The 20,288-nt window shown below is 41.8% G+C and overlaps 2 protein-coding genes across 2 annotated transcripts; one reads left to right on the top strand and one right to left on the bottom strand.

The window, feature by feature from the left end:
- Nucleotides 1-2,503: 2,503 nt before the first annotated feature.
- On the top strand, nucleotides 2,504-8,370 carry il17b (interleukin 17B). Its single transcript, XM_008104667.3, has 3 exons — nucleotides 2,504-2,524; nucleotides 4,865-5,178; nucleotides 7,662-8,370. Exons 1-3 carry the CDS (start codon nucleotides 2,504-2,506, stop codon nucleotides 7,906-7,908), a joined length of 582 nt encoding a protein of 193 aa, XP_008102874.2. The 3' UTR covers nucleotides 7,909-8,370.
- A 981-nt stretch (nucleotides 8,371-9,351) lies between these two features.
- Nucleotides 9,352-20,101, bottom strand: pcyox1l (prenylcysteine oxidase 1 like). Its single transcript, XM_003217355.4, has 6 exons — nucleotides 19,789-20,101; nucleotides 16,017-16,223; nucleotides 14,431-14,605; nucleotides 14,103-14,314; nucleotides 13,790-13,930; nucleotides 9,352-12,012 (listed from the first exon to the last, which is right to left on the bottom strand). The coding sequence occupies exons 1-6, from the start codon at nucleotides 19,928-19,930 to the stop codon at nucleotides 11,354-11,356; spliced, it is 1,536 nt and encodes a 511-aa protein (XP_003217403.3). The 5' UTR covers nucleotides 19,931-20,101; the 3' UTR covers nucleotides 9,352-11,353.
- Between the last annotated feature and the right edge of the window lie 187 nt (nucleotides 20,102-20,288).

The following is a 20,288-nucleotide window of genomic DNA, read 5'->3' as shown; positions in this document are numbered from 1 at the left end:
AAAAAGTCTGAAAAGAGTTAAATAGCTCCTTATCCATCACTTCTCCAAGCAAATGCAGAACTTTCTGCAGTTGCTTAACCGCCCCACCCTGTACCCATTACACAATCTGGATTTCCCTGTATCTCATGTGGCTTGGCCTCAAGCCTATGCTCTGTTCCTTTGTTGATCCGTGCCCACTTTCTGACAGCAAAAACAAATCCTTACAGAAGGCAGATGTGGGGTCTTTGTTAGAATTGGCTACAATAGATAGAGTGGAAGATGAATAAGTGAAATTTCATGCCTGGCTGGTTTTAGGATTCTGGTTTTAAAAGCATTAGTAGAGATTTTAGAGCAGCTGGGTAATCCAATATACTGCTTTGTGGGGTGTCCTTAACTAGGTAGCATTTCTTCGACCAAGCCCCTGTATCTCCAGTTCTCTCTTACTAGGCAGACACTGCTGAGTGATTGAGATTTGTGCTCCTGTCAATCATTCTGCTGTGTCCACCCCTCCTGCAAATGATCTCCTCTGAGACTTTCAAATATTCTTATTTGGAGAGGATCTCAGCCTCACTGCCTCCAAATGTCATAAAATGCATAGATGTCAATTCAATCCTAAACAGAGAGAGACATTTCACTCATATTCTTAGCTGCAGCTCTAAATACAGTGGTTTTATTTCTCTATTCCCAGAAGGCTGAAAGAATTACGGTGCATTACCACAACTACTCTTCCAGCTCTGTTTAAAAAAGTTAAACAAATAAAGAAATAGAAGTCACTCTGATGATGACTAACTACTGGTACATCCCTGTACAAGCAACAACCACAAGGCCCCTAGATATCAATACGAAGGAGGAATAATATAAAATCCTGAGAGGTAGCTATCTGCTTTTCTGACATTTTTGGTGAGAGCTTAAAGACTCTGGAGAAAGCTCCCTCAAGCACACTCATAATGTTCACTGGAAATAAAATCTATTACCACTGTGCAAATGAACTGTAGGTAGGTATCAATCTGAGGCATGCAAAGGGCAGCCCTTAAGGTGTCACTGGGACTAAAAGGCCCATCAGCTCTAGCCACTGGTGATGAATGCTAAGAGTTGCAATCCAACAACATCTACGCATGGCTCACTGGTTACAGGTCCACTAGTTGCCTGGAGATGATCAGAACTGTAGTCCAAAACACGGGCAGGGTGCCATGATGGGAAAAGATGCTGGAAAGTAGGAAGAACATCAGTATAAAAGTAAATGTGTCAGTGAATTTTTCTTGGCCAGCACAAACACATGCTAAACAGATAGGGTGATATTGTTTCCTACTGCTATAACTTGTTAATCACCACCTTGAATCCCATACAGTTTGCTCATCCTTACTTTGTACTCTGTACTTGAAAAAGGAAAGATATAAATTAAATGGATTACGTAATTATTTCAACAGCTCCATCAGATGTATTTCTAAAGGAGCTAACCACTGACAGCACTTGCTCAAAAAATAGGAATTATCTATTCCCTGCCCTTTTTGAACCAACTAATTTTACTGTGTGGTAGGACAACATAAAAGCTTGCTGCAGGAACTAGCCATACATATTCTCCACTATTAAAACAGAGTCTGAGAAAATCTCTTATTTATTTAGTGCCTCCCTCTACAAGCTAGTCCTGTCTTTCCCCCTTTCTTGATGAATGAAACACCAGGAAAGCAAATCAGTTACCTCTTTGTCTAAGAGCACCAAGATTAACCTAGGTGCTCAATAAATAAATAAGCAAGTAAGCCAAGAGGAGTTCATTAATGGACTTTCTATTCCTGCTATTTTGCCGCACCACACATTCATGCCCACCTAAACTTGAGCTCAGCCCTTCCATTTTGTTCTTGTCCCTAGCTGGCCTCTGCATTGCGCTGCTGTACCTCTTCCAGGATGCTGGTTATGCTAATTGCTTGACTTGGGACCTCTAGTGTGAACTTGGACAAACCCTGCATTCAACAACCCACCCACTCAAAAGCAGACCTCCCAGGACACACACAGACATACATATTCACACAAGGCCCTGATCTCCTCCTTCTTTTTCTCACTCTGGAGAAACACTCTTCTCTTCACTATTTCCAAGACCAACATTCAATGGTTGCTCTTCTTGTCTGAGAAGATGACTGGGGAACGTCTCCACTACCATAAGGTAATAACAGCCCCCTCCTCTTGATCCCCAGGGATGCTGAGTATTCAGTGCTCTTTTTGGAAGCTCTTCTCCTACCCTGACGGTTCAAGTCAACCCAATCTCTGGATGCAGTGTTCTGCGTCTGTGTGTTGCCCCTGTGGGAAATCTACATGCCAACTTACTGGGTAGTAGACAGCACTGACAGGTCGTCCCTTCTGTCAACAACCTTAATGACACCCAGAGGACATTTCTTGGTGCCAGGCAAGTCCACCTCCCTGGCAATGAAAAGGTCAGGACTTGTTGCTTTCTTTTTAAAAGTGCCCAGACCATTTCACTCCCTTCATTCTGCAGCAGAGGGAGGCATATGTGAAGCCCTTGCCCGCGAAGATGGAGTGGGCTCCAAAACTGGTAGGTGCTTGGCTTTCTTTGGGCCTCATTTATTTACTTTCTATTTATTAATGGCCTGTCAGACTTGTTTGCTTTAGAAGTGTAAACTTTGCCTGGATGAGCTATTGGTCACAGTGCCTAGCATGGAGGAGACCAGCAATAATAACAATAATAATCCCCCAGTTTCTCTAGGAAATAGCCCAGAGAAATGAAGCTGCTCCTACCCTGAGAGAAGGGGAGAAACTTTCGTTCTTTTGCCATTAGCTGTTATCAAGTCTACTTAGACTTATGGTGACCCCAGGAATGAGAGAGCTCCAAATCATTTTGTATTCAAAAGCCATACTCAAATCTTGCAGACTCAGAGCTATAGCTTCTCTGAGTCTATCCATCTGAAATGTAATCTTCCTTTTTTTTCTACTACCCTCTACCTAGCCAAAAATATTATCTTTTTGATATTAACAATCATATCTTCACATGATACAGCAAAAATACCACAGCCTTAGTATAGTCATCTTGGCATTAGAGAGAGTTCAGGCACAATTTGCTCATGACCCATGTCTTTCTATCAATTTAGGGTAACTGTAGAAATCTTCTCCAGCATCCCATTTCAAATTAGTTGTTTTTCTTCCTATCACACCCAACAATTTCAAAGATGGAAACGAATACACATGGCCAAGCAACATCAGAATGTGGTTAATATGGCAAAGTCTTAATGAGGAAGATCAGATAAGCTGAAGTATTTTGCCTTTAAAAGGACATCCTCCACACAAAGTTAACAGGCTGCAGACTTCTTTTGCATTTTGAATCCAATTTGCAATAACTGAAGTAATGAGGAAGTCAGAGAATGAAAGAGATACTGGAACACTTGCAAAGTACAGTAGAGTCTCAGTTATCCAACACTCACTTATCCAACGTTCTGGATTATCCAACGCATTTTTGTAGTCAATGTTTTCAATACATTGTGATATTTTGGTGCTAAATTCGTAAATACAGTAATTACTACATAGCATTACTGCGTACTGAACTACTTTTTCTGTCAAATTTGTTGTTAAACAAGATGTTTTGGTGCTTAATTTGTAAAATCATAACCTAATTTGATGTGTAATAGGCTTTTCCTTAATACCTCCTTATTATCCAACATATTCATTTATCCAACGTTCTGCCGGCCCGTTTATGTTGGATAAGTGAGACTCTACTGTAGCTGAAAACATGAGAGCGCAGAGGGCTGTTGTTGCAAAATCTAGACAGTTGGATGATATAGAACAAATTGATTAAATGGCTGTTATATCATGGAACTGGCACAGATAAGCATGTAAAGCTCCTTGTATGCCCCATGAATGTGAAAGTTGTCAAATGAAAGCAGCTTGTCAACAGGGAAGTACAGGAATAGAACACAATAGCTATTCTAACATAGGAGTGTCATTTATATTTCAGAATCCCTCACCAAGAGCTCTGTTGGCTAGAATTGCTGGGAATTACAGTCCAGCAAGGATCCTTGTGGATTTCATACTATGCAGTATCTTCCTGTACCATTCTCACATCAGACCCATTTATATTGATGGGATTTTGCTACTTGAGAGATGGTCTGATACTGAATACTTGATTGGCTGTTTTAAAATAAGGCATTGGGTCACTCAAGATGAATTATTTTAATCTACTTTTCAAATGATAATTTTCTGATAAGTAACTTCAGTGATAGCTGCTATGTGCAATCCTGCAGAATATCATCTTTCTTCAGTGATAGCTTCATTCTGCTCATGGCATGGGGAAACTATGTTCCTTCCTATGATGCTGAACTTCATCTCCTATTGGCCCCAGTCAGCAAGACAATGATAAAGAATGGTGGGAGCTGCAGTTCAATGTGTTGTCCACTCCTCTGCTTAGCTGCCCATCCCTGCTCTAGTCCCTGCCTGTTGAATCCATTTTCCTGAATGTCATGGTGACAGTCTAGCATCCCATTTCTTGTACATTTCTGCATAAATGACCTTTATTTGTGACTTCTTATACATGTAGTATTATCAGACCTTGTGGACCTTTTTTTTTTAAAAAAAATCCCTATTATATGACATTGATTTAAACATCGCTTTTATTTCTTAAATAGCTTTCACTTTTCATTTTTAAAAGCATTTGATTAGATTGGTTTCTTAAAACATGTATTTTTACCACGGAGGCTTTAAATCTGCCTCTGCTTTTTTCATTATGTTGGTTTTGTATACCTGAGTTTTAAAATCTTCATCTTGGAGGTTATTGTATAATTGTTTTATTTCTATGTTTATTGTGCTTTGGTAATTTACAATGCTTTATAGAAAAATATAAGAATAATTAAAATAAAGTAACTGTCATGTCTGCCTTATTTCCCAGGTAGTTTTCTATGCTCTCTGCCTTTCCTTCACATTAGAAACAAAAGACGTGAGCAAAGCAACTAAAGGAAAAAAGAAAGGGTCAGCAAAGGCCAAGGATCAACGTTTGAGGCTTCAGAATTCCTCACCTGACCCCCTGCTGAGAGTAAATCTAGGGGCCTCGGCAGACTATACCCCCGTGGAGGACTATGAGCGGAGCATCCATGAGATGGTTACCCTGCTGAAGAACAGCTCTGAGCCCATGGACAGCAAGTGCCAAGTCAACCTGAGACTCTGGATGTCCAACAAGAGGAGTTTGTCTCCTTGGGCCTACAGGTGAGATAGACCAGGTCTTAGTGAAATACCTGCACATGCACAGTTTCTTGGGCCTTTTCTTATAATCCAAACAATTATGTTCCAACTCCATTTTATTTTCATGCTCATGGTCTATGATTCAGGGCTAACAGCTCAATAGTTTCTCCCTATGTCATGAAGTACATGCAGGTAATTATGCTTTTCCTGAAGACTTTAAAAAAGAATTTCAGTGCATAGCAATGTACAAATGTCAAAAAATAAATGAGAATAAACATATTAAAACTCTAAAAGGCAGAGTGAAAATCCGCATGTTACATATCACTGATAACATTCTTATGAACAACGTTGTATAGGGATCACACAGCCAACAACCTTAATGGAAGACACCTAGATGGCAATCAATGCTGTGAGCTTTTTTCTATTTAAATTAGTCAATAAGGATCACTTTAGCCCTAACGAGGCTATTATATGCTAGCAGAATGATCTCATGGCACACATTAAGATGGTGGCACTTGGCTGTTCCACTTGGCAGCAGGAGTCTTTCAAGGAACATGTCCCTAGCTGTTGGTTTGGTGTTAGTGAGCTAAAATAGAAGTAAGGAAGGTGAGAATGCACAACAATTGAAGTTTTTAAAGTAAATATTGTGATTTTGTGCATGTGCTAAAATTAAATAATTCTGGAGTTGGTACTGCAAATCCATCAATTTATCCTTTCATTCTGAATCAGACTAGAACATACAGACATCTGAAATGGATTTCTTGGATCTTAGGCCATCACTGTCACTATACCAGCAGCAAAATGCTGTTCCAAGCACTTTGATTTGGTCCAAGTCAGATAGAGTCAAACACTTCACATTGCAGATGGGGCAACATCAGGATATTCTCCTCTGTTGGAGTTCAGAAGTGTTCATATTATATGACAGAAACCTCATTTTATAGACGTGACATCTGTACTTAGGTATAGTGGCAGATACCATCCCTTTATCAATGTTGAGGTAGAGTTACTGTACACACACTTTGCTTCTGTGTGTACAGGGGGTGTTCTTTACTCTAGGGTACAAAATATCTTGAGCTGGCCATTTGAACTGGGCCCTTTTAATTGCTTATGAGATATCTAAAGATATTGGGGGTTGTTGGGAAATTGAGGGCAACATGTGAGCTCTCACTGTTAAGGCAGCAACCAGCTTCAGAGCCTGCAATGCCATCACACATTGCTAATACTATGACCTTGATCAGAAATGGAGTCTTGCATCTCAGGAAGTGTTGAAGTACTAGTGAGATAACTAACCCAATAGTTTATTTGTATCCAAATTAAAAACAATTGTCAAAGCAATAGATTCCATCCATAGGTAGCCTTTAGCCATGGCACTTTAGAGACTTTTTATTAGCCTATGTTAATCAGTTCAAGTGTATTATTTAGCACAGTTCAAAGGCTGCCTGAAAAATGCCATTGAAAATAGCAGGAGTTTGAGTTCATGGCACTGCATCACCCCCTAGTGGTGCTGTTAAAGGTTTCTGAGTATGTTATTGTACTAATTCATTTCAACTTTCTTTTAAGAACTAAATATGTTTTAAAAAAAAAACAGACCTAGCACTATGTGAATGTGATTGGTTCTGTACTAAAATGTTCTACTCTGTTCATGCCAGAAGAAGAATCAAACAGATGTAGTGACACATCCTACAAAATGCAAAAGTAACCATATTTGCCCTGGAAAAAATTCCAACCAACACACTACAAAAATGGATGCAAATTTTCAAGATCTTCAGATCTCTTCATTGGGCAAGATGTAATAGAAAATAAGAGGGGTGAAGGACATATCACATGCGATGACTCCAATATTCAGTTAATTCCATCCCTCACAACTCTTTGCCAATATTTGTTTTGTAACATCTCCCCTGACAAAGAGATCTGACACGCCAAAAGCATGTTTACATTTTCATGTCCTTCTGGTTCAATGAAGATATTACACCAATTCAGATTTTGGCAATACACATGTTACTATAACATATGGAGTCACTGTTGCTTCACTGCCATCTGGCTTCACCCAGCTCAATTATCTTCTCATTGTGGGCTGCCCAGTCTGTTTTCTGGAAAGCAGCTGTGGCATAGCTGTACATACCACCATTCTGTGACAACAGCAGAGCGAGGTCATAAACCTTTGGTGCAGGAATAAAGTGATTATTTTGTATTGCAGAAGCCTCATCTTCAGCTCTTGTAATCTTTAGGTAGGGTTGGAAAGAGCTCTGTCAAAAACCCTGGAGATCCACTGCCAAAAGGTTTCAACAGTGCTAAGCAGAATGGGCAACTGATCTAATTTAGCACAAGACAGATTTCTATGTTGAGAGTCTTTCTGGGAGAATGCAGAATTCCATCAAGTTTACTTATGTATGGATTTGGAAGATGCTAATGTTTGCTGCTCCTGTTTGTTATGTATACCGTGATGCAGATGTGTTTGTGACCCACCATTTCTGCATATATTTTGATGTCACTACATTTCCTTCCAGGATAAATCACGATCCAGCACGAATACCAGTTGACATCCCAGAGGCACATTGCTTGTGCACAGGATGCATCAATCCTTTCACCATGCAAGAAGATCGCACCATGGTGAGCATTCCCATCTACAGCAAAATACCAGTGCACCGTCTGCTATGTGAACCAAGCAAGTCTCACAAGAAGAAGAAAAGGTGCCACAAAGAGCACAAGATGGTCATGGAAATCATTGCTGTGGGCTGTACTTGCATCTTCTGAAGATTCTGTTCTTCCTGCTTCAGGTCCCTATGGGAGAAACACTGCTCCTGAATGTCTTGGCTCCTTTCCCTCTTCCCAATTTTGGATGGCAGATATTCTTCCATGTTCTCAGTTCTTGCTCTTTCTCCTGACCAGCTAAGGGCATGCCTTTAAAGAGCAAAGCTGCCTACAGAGCTGAAAAAAGTTATTTTTTAGACTACTCCAGGAAGTCCCCACACACCAGGACAAGTGGGAGATATGGTCTCCAAAACTAACTTTTTCAAAGACTGGCTTGGGTTCATTTCTCCTCAGGATTCAGAAAGTACACACATGACTCTTTCAGAAGTTTATGTGCCCTACATTATTAAGGACCCACAGTACAAAATTATCTATCTCGTTTAGTTTTAACAGCATATGCTATGAACATTTCCCATACCCAGGGAGAGAAGGAAGGGAAACGAGTTCAAATGTTTTTCAGAATGGTGCTCCAGCCATTTTACAACTCTTTGTTCCTACCCAGCTTACAAACGGGAGTCTGTATCCATCCTCTGGATTTGGTCAATTCCAGGGGTCCTACCATTTAAACAGATATTTAAAATGTTCTTCCTTCTTGCATAGTGTTTCTGAAATTTAGATGGTACAATTCATAGGTATAGCCCTTGATCTGCATCAAATGCTTAGATTAAAGGCTAAGAGAAGACCAATTGCACTTTTTATCCTACTTTTCGGGGAGGAGCGAGAGGTGACAAACTGAGTTTTGTCATACTTCGTGAAGAATGAGAGGCCTTTCTCTCTGACTGCTTGATATCTTTTTCTGCAGTGAACAAGACCTGTCAAGAACATGGCCCATCTCAGTACCAAGCAGTTCTAGGAGTACTATGCTGCTAGTTCTAATAACAGGGTATGTATATTGGTCTGAAGCTTCGCTGCGGGACAAAAGAACAAGAGGCAGGAAGTGATCATACCAGAGACAAAGCAGACCATACTTTAAGGTTGGGTAGCTTTGGCCCTTCAGATATTGTTAGACAACAATTTTCATCAAGCTCAAGTCATGACAGTAGTCATTCATTAACTTCTAGAGAGACACAGGTTGCTTAGCCTGGGTCTACTTGCGAAAACTCAGGCCAGAGCAAGAAAAACAGGGAAACCAAAACATTACACAACTTGTTTTGGGGGTAAGAACCATGACTATTTGGAATGCCCCAATCATTGACACTATACCATTTGCATGCATGTCACACCTATCCTTACCAATGCAAGGCATATTTGTCTCCATAATGAAGAAGGCAGCACAACTCTGTAGCACAGCACACATTTTATGCCAAGGGCCCAGGTTCAATTCCTGGCAGGTCAAGACTTCTATCCGTTGTGCTTAGACATTGCTTAGCCAGCCTATGATTTCTGAGGAACTGCAATTACTTAATGGAGACAATGTAAATTCAATTACTTAGGAGCAGAAAGTCATAATGATGAATTGCTCTGTTTATGGAACACAAAGCCAAGGTATCTATGAATCAAAATAACAGTTGTAAATAAACAAATACATAAAAAGGGTAACAGTGTTTCAGGGCAAAGGCAAGAATCCTTCAACCTTCCGAATGTTGGGGCTGAAATTCCAATTATTCATTATCATTGGTTATGCTGGGTTATGCTAGAATTCGCAATCTAACAATAACTGTAGAAGCACACGATTATGGACCCCTGATCTAGAGGGTTACTTTTGAACAGAAGAATGATCTGATAGCCTGACTTTCACCTTTCTTTTGTTCACTCATACTTGGAAGACGGGTATTCAACAGTCAGCTAAGGTGGTTTATTTATTAAACGAAGGCCAGCTCTTCAGCTCTTGTTTGCCCTGCCCCTTTTGGAAATGAGGTCCACCTGCCATTCATTGTGATTTAGAGGCAGTTTTAATATTTGATAATAAAGTGTTATTCTTGACACTGTTTTGCATATATGCCATTCTTTAGCCCATGCTCAACTTTTCTTTTTTTTTAAATCCAGTATGTATGCCATCTTAGACAATGCTGCTGAGATCAGTCATTTTTCTGACAACCAAAATATACAATTGATTCAATGAATCAATTGAATCATACTGTTTCTTTACCCTAAAAAGTAATTACAGATAAGAACATCTTTAGTGGAAGCAGCAGGTGTTTGGTTTGCTGAATCAACACTCTTAGGCCCCTTCCACACAGCTGAATAAAATCCCACATTTGCTTTGAATTGGAATACATGGCAGTGTGGACTCAGTTAGCCTAGTTCAAAGCAGATACTGTGAGATTTTCTGCCTTGATATTCTGGGATATAGGGCTGTGTAGAAGGGCCCCGAGACTTAAAGAATCAGCTTCATAAAACTTGTTAGCCCTAGGGCAACCCACCTATTAAGTAATGACAAGCCTGCTTCAGGCAGCAGAATTGTGAGGCCATAAAAAGTCAGAAAACTGTTCTTTGTTGATTCTTATATATTTTTTTACTGTCAGCAAGGCATAAAAAGATAGACTTGGGGGCTTTCTGACTTAAATGCCAGAGTAACTTGCCTGGCCTTGTTTGAGAGGAGTCCTTTGCTATACCACTTCAGGCATCTCTGAGATGACAGACATGGTCAAACACAGGAAAGTTTCCAAATGACTATATAACAGTTTCTCCTTGTTTTGAAAATGAAGGAAATATTGTTGTCTTAGGAGGGGAGTATGCTTAATCTACTTGGTCAACCTGGAAACCTGCTCCCCCAATACATAGGAAAGGCTGCATAAGATTAGGTGTTAGCTGGAGTTTCAAGGTTATCAAGGCATTGATAATGCAGTGCCCTGTTAGTAGGGATCCACAGGATGTCAAACCTGAGCATTAGTATTTGAAGATCCAACTCAGAGTTTTCTGGTTATCTAATTAGATGAGAGTTAATGGGGCCTAGTAATGCAAAAAATAGCACTGCTTCCATTGGCAGAAATACAATTTCACAAGAGCATTTCACTACCCCCAGAAGTTCCATTCCCTTTCAAACCAACATTTAAGAACAAGAAGGGAATACAGCACAATTAGGATCTAAGACTGCATATGCTACAGAAGCAAGAGAAGGTCTCTTTTGTGGTAGTTTCCTTCAAAACCTGCAGTTTGTCAAGCAACGTCCAGTGTCTCTACACAGTTCCACGGGTAAGGAGCCCTCAGACCAAGAAGAATGGATGCTCCATTTTAAAGTAGGAGTCGGACCAGACTGTCACCCTCTTCCAAGGTGGTCTGCTAATCCTTATAAACGGTGTACTTACGCACATGTTCACAGCCACTCTGAGACAGAATGGCATCTGAGTACAGGACGCTTTGACTACAGACAGCAGACAAGGTTCATGTGCTAAGTTAGTCTTCCCTCCCTACAGAAACTCCAGTGTAATCCTCCTGTACTCTCCTTAGCCTACATGCAATAATGGAGAGGCTCTCAGAAAATCTGCTCTAGCAGTTTTAGTTAAATTCACAGCTCAGTTTTGACTTTGTGCATCAGGTCCTTTTGGTCTATCTTCTCCAAATCATGATACCAATAGTTATAGGCTAAGAGGGCAACATTTTTGGCAGCTACAGCAGCCATTTCCATTGAGCCGGCTGCCCACTCCACACTATTGAGGTAATAGAGGTTGTTGTGCAGAATGATCGGTGGGAGGGTCTTGGCAGATTCATAGTCAGGATAGGCCTGCCATTCAGTCACTTGAACAGAATAGTAGGACCGGAACAGAATCTTCAGCTCTGGCTTATCCAGTGGGCGCTGAGAGTGGACGCGCCACACGGCAGCCTCCTGGGGCTGCTTTCGTCTGAAGACACCTGATATATTGACAGGGCAAATATTATCCATTGAATTGAAGAAGAGGGCAGGGGTGTCTGTAGTGAGGACACTTGCGAAAGGAAAGAGCTTTGGATCTGGGAAGCCAAAATAGGAGGAGTTGAAGTAGCCATGGACAATGGAAGTGACAGTGGTGTGGAAGACTCCAGGGAACTCTGCAATGGGAGGATCGAAGTTCTGAAAAGTGATGTTGTTCTTGCTATCATGTAGTTGGGTGGCGATGACTACAATATCATAGAAGCTAGAACCTTGGCCTTCCTCATCTTCATAGTGTACCTGGTAAAAGGTTTTTCCTTCTGGAAAGAGATGGGAAAGAAAACAAAACAAGGAGTCAAACAGACAGCCATCACCATCATTTCCTCTTGGAAACTTTTAAAAAACTGACTGTACAAAGATTCGAAATTGGGTGAAGCTTCCATAAGAAACAATTCTGCCAAGGTGCTATTATTTTCCACATGCCAAAGTTACCTGCAACCCCTCTGTATCTCACCTTCTGCATCTTGGTTTAAATATCCAGGCCCTGCTTGGCCACCAACAATTATAAAAGTGACAGAGGGACATCAAAAAGAAGTGCTAAATGGCTAACATCACTAGATTTGAGTGAGAAGCTGTAAGGTTCTCAGTGGCTTGAGAAACAAGCTGTAGACTTAGGTTTCACAATGGTGAAACTCAAAAACTTGGATTCAACAGTAGCATAAAAATAATCTCTCTCTAGAATTATCCAAATTCCAGTAAGGTATTGAAAGGGATTCAGAGAGAAAGGCAATCAAGCAAGTTGGCCTTATATAGAGCACCATTTATGAGAAATACCGAATGTGAATGAGTACATAAATCTTAAGATTTTTTTTAAAAAAACCTGAAATTCAAATAAAATTATCTAACAGGTCAGGATGAATGTCTTTCCCCCCTGGCAACTACATCCTCCAGATGGTTTAGTCTGTTGCACTTTCCCAGCCACATTTGCATAAGGTAATTATGATAGCAAAGAATACTTAGCCTAGGAGAAAGAACAATTGTTTCTTTTGTCTAAAATCTGTGATTAAGTGCTCAGAAAACAGGATGTCCCTGCAACAGAAGAGTAACTTTAAAGATGCAAAGTAGGTGATAAATAGGCATCTGTTCTTTGCTTCTTTTGCAAAGCATCTCTCGGACTGTCCTGAAAGCTTGACTCAAACCTGCACATTTCCCCTTTACACAGATCACATTTTGGCTCTCCCTTTGCCTTTTTTGTAATGCTTTCTCAAGACGTGAGAAAGGGAATATACAGTCAAAATTTCTTAAATTAAGTCAATGCCCACTATCACCAAAGAGGAGTACAACCAAACTGGGAAGCTGCCATATTTAGCCTCAGCAAAGTTCCCAAGTCACGCCTTTATCTCCTTTTCACCATGGCTTTTTCCATGTTGCCTGACAGCTTCCCATTTTTGTCAACTAGGTACAGTGTAATGTCCAAATATCTATTATTTAATGTCCAAATACCTATCAGTTTCCCGAAAAGCAGCAGTATCCACTGAGCTTCAAATTCTAGGTTTACATTAGACAGGACATTACTTGCATGAATACAATTAAAATGAATATTTTGGGATAATAAGGGATGGGGAAAGAAAAGTTCAAAACTTAAGTTCTTCTCTCCATGATAGTAGCTTTGGGGAAAGACAAAATGCTTGTTGCAACTGTGTATATTCCTTCCTACTTAAACTATCACATTGTTCTGAGATAATTAAAGCTAGTTCTCTGATACCATTAATTTAACAAAATGTGTGTAGATTAGTCACAATCACACACTTCGTGTCTTCAATTTCTTTCCATAGCGGTTTTAAGGCCAAGTCACCTGGTCTTGGAAGTCCATGTAGAGTACTAATTTGAAAGGGCATGTTTACTGTATCCAAAGTCAGACCCCAAGTCCATTTATCCTGCTGCAATGTGCCAAAGTTTCCCTAAGAACGGCAGTAACGGTAACCCCAAACCCGAATATGCTAAATCATTCAAGTCTCTCCCCCCCCCAAAAAAAAGAAAAAAGAAAGAAAGAAAAGAAATGAAAAATCAAGATGAGACAACTTTCATGAGACTAACCTGAATTGTGCAGAGAGATGGCTGTCACAGTGGCTTGGATTATATTGGCTTTGGTGAGCCTGAGCAAACCTGAGCACACCATCTTGTTTCCACCTTCCACAGCCCACATGTTGCCCTGGGCTCCTGCTATTGACATGGCTCCTGAAAACAGATATAGAGAGGGGAGAAATGAACAAGCAAGTCAAAACCACACAACTCCACTGCCTTCTGCTACATGATCTGGAGGGTCACATGGAATCAGAGGGCCTCTTGGAAGGAGACCTTTTGGTCTTCTTTGGCGAGTTGGGAGCAAGAGAACATGGGCTACGCTCACCTGCAAAGGCCGGCACCAATACTGATTGGCCGTAGCCAGCACGGAGAATGGCCACAATGACATCATCAATGAAACGCTGGGTGACGCCCACCTCCAAGAGTGACTCAGCCACCGTGCGTTGAGTCATGTTCACAAAAGTGTCACCACCCAGAGAGTGCAAGAGCACCTCAAGGCGAGAGAATGAATAGCCATGGGCCTGGTACTTGTAGATCCTGCAGGACAAAAGAGGGAGAATAAGCTGAGGCAACAGGACTCCTCCCCCAAGAGGTCTCGAGTTTAATGAACAAGAAAGGCCATCCTGTTTTCCTATCATTTCTCTATTACGTACCTCATGAACTTCTCCATTACCTCCTCCACCCACATCTGTAGGCGGAGAAAGCTCATGCCATAGTGCCACCAGAGCCGAAAGAGGTTCAGCAGGTACCAGTCTGTCTCCTCCAAGACAAACTGCTCCCCATTAAATATAGCACTTTTTCCTGCCACTTCTCGGCGGTGCTTGAGTCCTATACAACAGCAAAAGTGAAAAGAAAGTTACTTTTAGTCCTTTTTACTATTCTGGATAGCGGCATAGAAGCAGTGGACTCTTCAGTCTTATAGACATATTCAGGCTGTAAGAAAGCAAACCAAAACCTCAATCTAAACAATCCCAGATGCTTTGGGGCTTGCACAGCTAACGAGAATTAGATTTAACAAAGGCCACTATCTGCTTTGAAATGGATTATATGAGTCTACACTGTCATATAAACCAGTTCAAAGCAGATAATCTTGATTTTATATGACAGGGTAAAGGGGGCCTCAATCTTAAGAAAATACAAAGAACTATTCTGGATCAAACCAAACACCCGCTGAGCCCTGCATCTTGGTTTTTGTGGGCTCTGATGGAACAGTATCCAGAGATATCTGACTAATGTTTCCTTCATGTCAACTGGCAACCCCCAATCTGCACTCACACCCTGAAATGCATAACCATTGTAAAAATGCAATGAATTTGAAAGATCATTCAGTTTCACTTTCTACATTTAGATGTATTTCATATTGCCAAGATACCAGTTACATAGTGTCCACTACAATTTCAACATCATATAGAATAAATGTCTGCAAAGGCATCTTGTAGCACCCTTGATTCTGAGAGAAAGAAGTTGTAGTATAAGATTTCGTCGACAACCTGCTTCTGCAGATGCATCTGAAGAAGTATACATCTGCATTGCAGGATAAATGTAGTTTGACACCATTTTAATTTTCGTGGCTCAATGCTATAGAATTCTAAGAGTTGTAGTTTGGTGAGGTACTGCACTCTTTGGCAAAGAAAGCTAAAGACTTTGTGAAAATACAACTACAATTCCATAGCATTGAGCCATGGTAGTTAAAGTAGTGTCAAGCTGCATTCACTCCAGGGTATATACACTTTAAATCTACAAATGCTTATGCTACTAACTTCTTTCAGTTAATCTCAAGGGTGCCATAAGACTGCTTTGCATCCTGATATTCATTACACTTTTGAATTCTACCCATAGAACAAAAGCAAAGTGTCTATATTGATGCAACTAAACTCCATGCACAAGAGATAAGTATCAGAATACTTTAAAGGGAGGAGGAAAAAACGGTGAACAAAAAAAATAAAATAAAAAGAACACAATGAAAAGTGAGCCTAATCATGGAATGCTGACCAACTGTTTTGGGAAGAGAGAAAACTAGAGAATGGGGCTGTGGTCAAAATGCAGTGTCCTAAAGAGTACACACTGCTTCATCATATCAAGACAAACCATTTTGATTTCTAACTGTTTCCATACCTCATGTTTGAACAATACAGCAAAAACAAACCAAACAAAAGATAAAATGAAAAGTTAATCTACCCAAGTACATAGAAACAGGAAAAGGTCTAGGAGAAACGATGTGATGATGGTTTCCACTCACCCAGCAGTTTCACAAAGTCTTGCATGTGCAAGCTGAGGGCGTGGATGGAGGCCCCACCGCTTTCGTACTGCTGCTTGTTGACGGTGACAGTGGATAGGCGGCCCCCCACAGTGTCCTTTTCATACACGTCAAGCTGAACCTGTGGCCCAAAGTGTTGCTGCAGGAAATGGGCCACAGATGAGCCACCAATCCCGCCTCCTATCACAGCTGCCAAGGCAAAATAAAAGCAGTGGCTTTAATAAAGAGATAGTACCTGCAGAGTTCACGCTGACCCATCTTGACCTCTCACCATCAGGACAAAATATGTGAATATTAGGCATCACAAGGCAAATTACCTCTGAAATCTTAGCCTAGTCTTCCAAGGATGAGGCAGCAGCTCAATACACAGATATTCTCAATTCTTTCTCCAGCACCAAGGAAAGCCACAAAGTGAAATGAAAATGGGGCAGTGCTCACAAGATCATGTTTGCAAGAGAAAAACATGGCTCCCCCAGCCCACCTACCCTTTCCCATATTACTATGTAAACATTACCTCTCATAAAAATACAAGTATCTAATACAAATGTTAAAGCACCCTGGGCAAAGCCTGGCTTGCTGGTAGGCAGGCAAAAGAAAAAAAGAAAAAGAAAAAGAAAGAAAGAAAATACAGAAACATACTCCATGCTGCTGGTTCTCCCTTATTATGTCCCTTGACAGCCAATTTCTCACGGAACAATGGCTTCAAACTACAGGAAAGGAGATTCCACCTGAACATCAGGAAGAACTTCCTCACTGTGAGAGCTGTTCGGCAGTGGAACTCTCTGCCCCAGACTGTGGTGGAGGCTCCTTCTTTGGAGGCTTTTAAGCAGACGCTGGATGGCCATCTGTCGGGGGTGCTTTGAATGCGATTTCCTGCTGCTTAGCGGGGGGTTGGACTGGATGGCCCATGAGGTCTCTTCCAACTCTACTATTCTATGATTCTAGCAGTGTAGTGGAATCTGGCCCTACCAGGTTCAGGCCCTATAGACACCCAGTCAATTTTAAACTGTGATTTTTAAACTGCATTTTATTGGTGTTGGTGTCAGTCTTTGTTGTGTGTATTTTGGTATATGCATTCTAACAGTGTTGTGTCTGTTGTCTGCTTCAACACGCCTTGAGCTGTGAGGAGAGGTGTGTAGCAAATTATTATTATTAATGTATTATGAACAGCTGATACTATGACATCCCCTATGTTTCTTGGGATCCGCATATCTTGTCCAGGTTTATCAGCAATTTCACTAGCAGGCAGGAAAATGGGTCTTCCCAGCACAAAAAATCTTGTCAAGAGCTCTTTCTCTCTTATAACAGTATTTTGGTATGGCTTGCAAATGAGCAAGATCCATCACTTCACAAAAAACCTGTTCTGGGGGGAAATGAAGACTGCTAGATTGCTTTAAAAAGTAGAGCTCAATGGAGCATATTGTGATGTGCACCACAGTGATCTCCAAACCCCAGCCCTCCAAGGTATTTGCACTCCAACTCTCAAAAGCCTCAGTGCCTTGGCTAATGAGCAGGGATTCTGGGAGCTGAGGTCCAAAACATCTAGAAGAATTTGGGAAAAAACTCGGATAGAATTTATAATGTGAATTGAAAGCTAAAACTTTTCTATGCACGAAGGCTTTTAAAGAAGAAAGTTTTTAATACCAAGCCAAGTGATGCTGCGTAGTGCTTTATGTGTGTTAGTAGGTTCTTAATTGTTTAAGCTATTTAGTTGTAATAGTTCAATGTGTAATCCTATTTTAGTCTTTGTATGTTTTAGCTTTTAAATTGTATACTGTTTTTAGTGTTAGCTGAGGCATGGGCAATTTCGCCCCTCCTGGCATTTTGGACTTCAACTCCCACAATTTCTAATAGCCCAAAACACCCGAAGGGCTGAAGTTTGCTCATGCCTGAGTTAGATGCTTTGGGTCTCTTTTTAGAGAGAGAAAGTGGAATATAATTAATTATATTGATAATGATGATGATGCTCAAATCTGAGACTAAATGACGGTTGGGAGTCACTTCCTCCCCTCCTGTTATAACCTGGTCTTCCCTACAGAATATACTGTATAATGGGTTGCTGTGAGTTTTTCAGGCTTGTTCTTGGCCTTGCAGCTCTTCTGATGTCCGTGGTGGAGTATCCATTGGCCTGTAGAGCCCAGTTTAGGTGGTTCAGTTCACCTTGGATGAGGTGGGGTTTGCAGATTCTTTGTGCACGGTCTGCCAGGGCTTTGATTGTGCTTCTTTTTTTTTTGACTTGGGTGATGGTTGGAGCTTTTGTGAAGGTATCTAGCCATGTGTGTAGGTTTTCTGTAAACTGTGTAGCCCAATTGTTGATTGGGTTTGCAAGTGACTAGAACATCTAGAAATGGCAGTTTTCCTTTGTTTTCTTTTCCCATGGTGAATTGGATGTTTGGGTGGATGCTGTTGAGGTGGTCCAGGAATTTGCTGAGTTCTTCTTCTCCATGGCTCCAAATGGTGAAGGTGTCATCTACAAATCTGAATCACATAGTGGGCTTTTTGTTGCTGTTTCTTGGGCTTGTTTTCAAAGTGTTCCATGTAGAAATTTGCTATGGCCAGGCTGAGAGGGCTTTCCGTGGCTACTCCATCTTTCTGTTTATAGAATTCATTGTCCCACTGGAAATAGCTTGTGTTGAGACATCAAAAGAGCTGCAAGGCCAAGAACAAGCCACAAGAGTCAAGACAAAGATCCACCCAGAGGAAAAGTGTTCTTACCATACATCAAGGGAACCACTGGCCGCATAGGCAAGCTGATGAAGAAACACAACCTACAAACTATCTACAGACCCACTAAGAAAATCCAACAAATGCTACATTCAGCGAAGGACAGGAGGGATCCTCTCAGCTCTGCAGGAGTCTACTGTATACCATGCAGCTGTGGACAAGTCTACATAGGGACCACCATTGCCCAAACACGAGTCAAGGAACATGAAAGGCACTGCAGACTCACTCAACTTGAGAAGTCAGCCATAGCAGAGCACCTGATGAACCAACCTGGACACAGTATATTATTTGAGAACACAGAAGTGCTGGACCATTCTAACAACCACTATGTCAGACTAGACAGAGAAGCCACTGAAATCCACAAGCATGGGGCAATTTCAACAGAAAGGAGGAAACCATGAAAATGAACAAAATCTGGCTACTCTAAATACTCTAAAAGCAGGACAGCAAATAAAGAATAGCACTCAGAAGACAGGGGAATTCCGGACATGAAACAATCAGGGCCAGCTAACACCTCCCAACAAAGGATATCCCCCCAGGCAGGAATCAGCCAAGCTTTGAAGCTGCAAGGCTATTCAATGCTAATCAAGGAGATCAATTGCAACATTCACACTTGCCTTCAAGAGACAAGGAGTTCTTTCTCCCACTCTGGACCTTCCACAGATATATAAATCCCACTTGCCTAGTTTCCAACAGACCTCACAACCTCTGAGAATGCCTGCCATAGATGTGGGCGAAACGTCAGGAGAGAATGCTTCTGGAACATGCCATACAGCTCGGAAAACTCACAGCAACCCACTTCCCTATCTGCCACTACATCACTACTGGGGTCTCTCCCTCCCGCCCTCCTCTCCTGTTATAACCTGGGCACCCTTTACAGAATAGATAAGGCTTGTGCATGCTTGTGGGGAGTCCCTTCCCCCTCCCTTTCCGGCATGCATGCCCACTGCCCGCCCCTCCCTCCCACGCCACTCTCTCTCGCAGGCCTTGCCAGTCCGAGCCGGGAAGCCTAGCCACCCTGCCCTCCTACCTATTTTGCCCGGCGGAGCGGGATCCCCTGCAGTAACAGCAGCGAAGGCGGCGGGCTCCTTCCCCACCCAGCCTGCAGCCACCGTCAGCAACAAAAGGAGCCGAGGTGCAGGAGGAAGAAGAGGAGGAAAGGCTGCCATCATGGCACTGAAGGGGAGGGATGCGCGGAGGAGGAGGCGGTAGGCGGCTTGGGGCTGCAAGGCAGGACCAGGCTGCAAGAGGCCTGGGGCTTTCTCGGAACCAGGCGCCGAGCTTCACGAGACACTGGCCGAGGAAGAGGCCTCATTGGCTGCGCCTCCTTTGTGCTCCACGCGCCGGCGAGGGAGGCTCGATCTGTTAAAGAGACACGAGCCCCTTAAAAGCAGAAGGGGCGCCGGATGCAGCCTGCTAGACACCATCATTCGTGCCGTTTCTTTGACACCATTTCAATTGCCCTGGAGTTTGGTGAGACCTAGAGCTCCCGGTGGTGTAGCGGATTAAACCGCTGAGTTGCTGAACTTG

The sequence above is a fragment of the Anolis carolinensis genome, chromosome 2, assembly GCF_035594765.1.
Source record: "Anolis carolinensis isolate JA03-04 chromosome 2, rAnoCar3.1.pri, whole genome shotgun sequence".
Classification (NCBI taxonomy): Eukaryota; Metazoa; Chordata; class Lepidosauria; order Squamata; family Dactyloidae; genus Anolis; species Anolis carolinensis.
The sequence above is the reverse complement of the archived record's forward strand: the minus strand, read 5'-3'. Positions and strand labels throughout refer to the sequence as shown.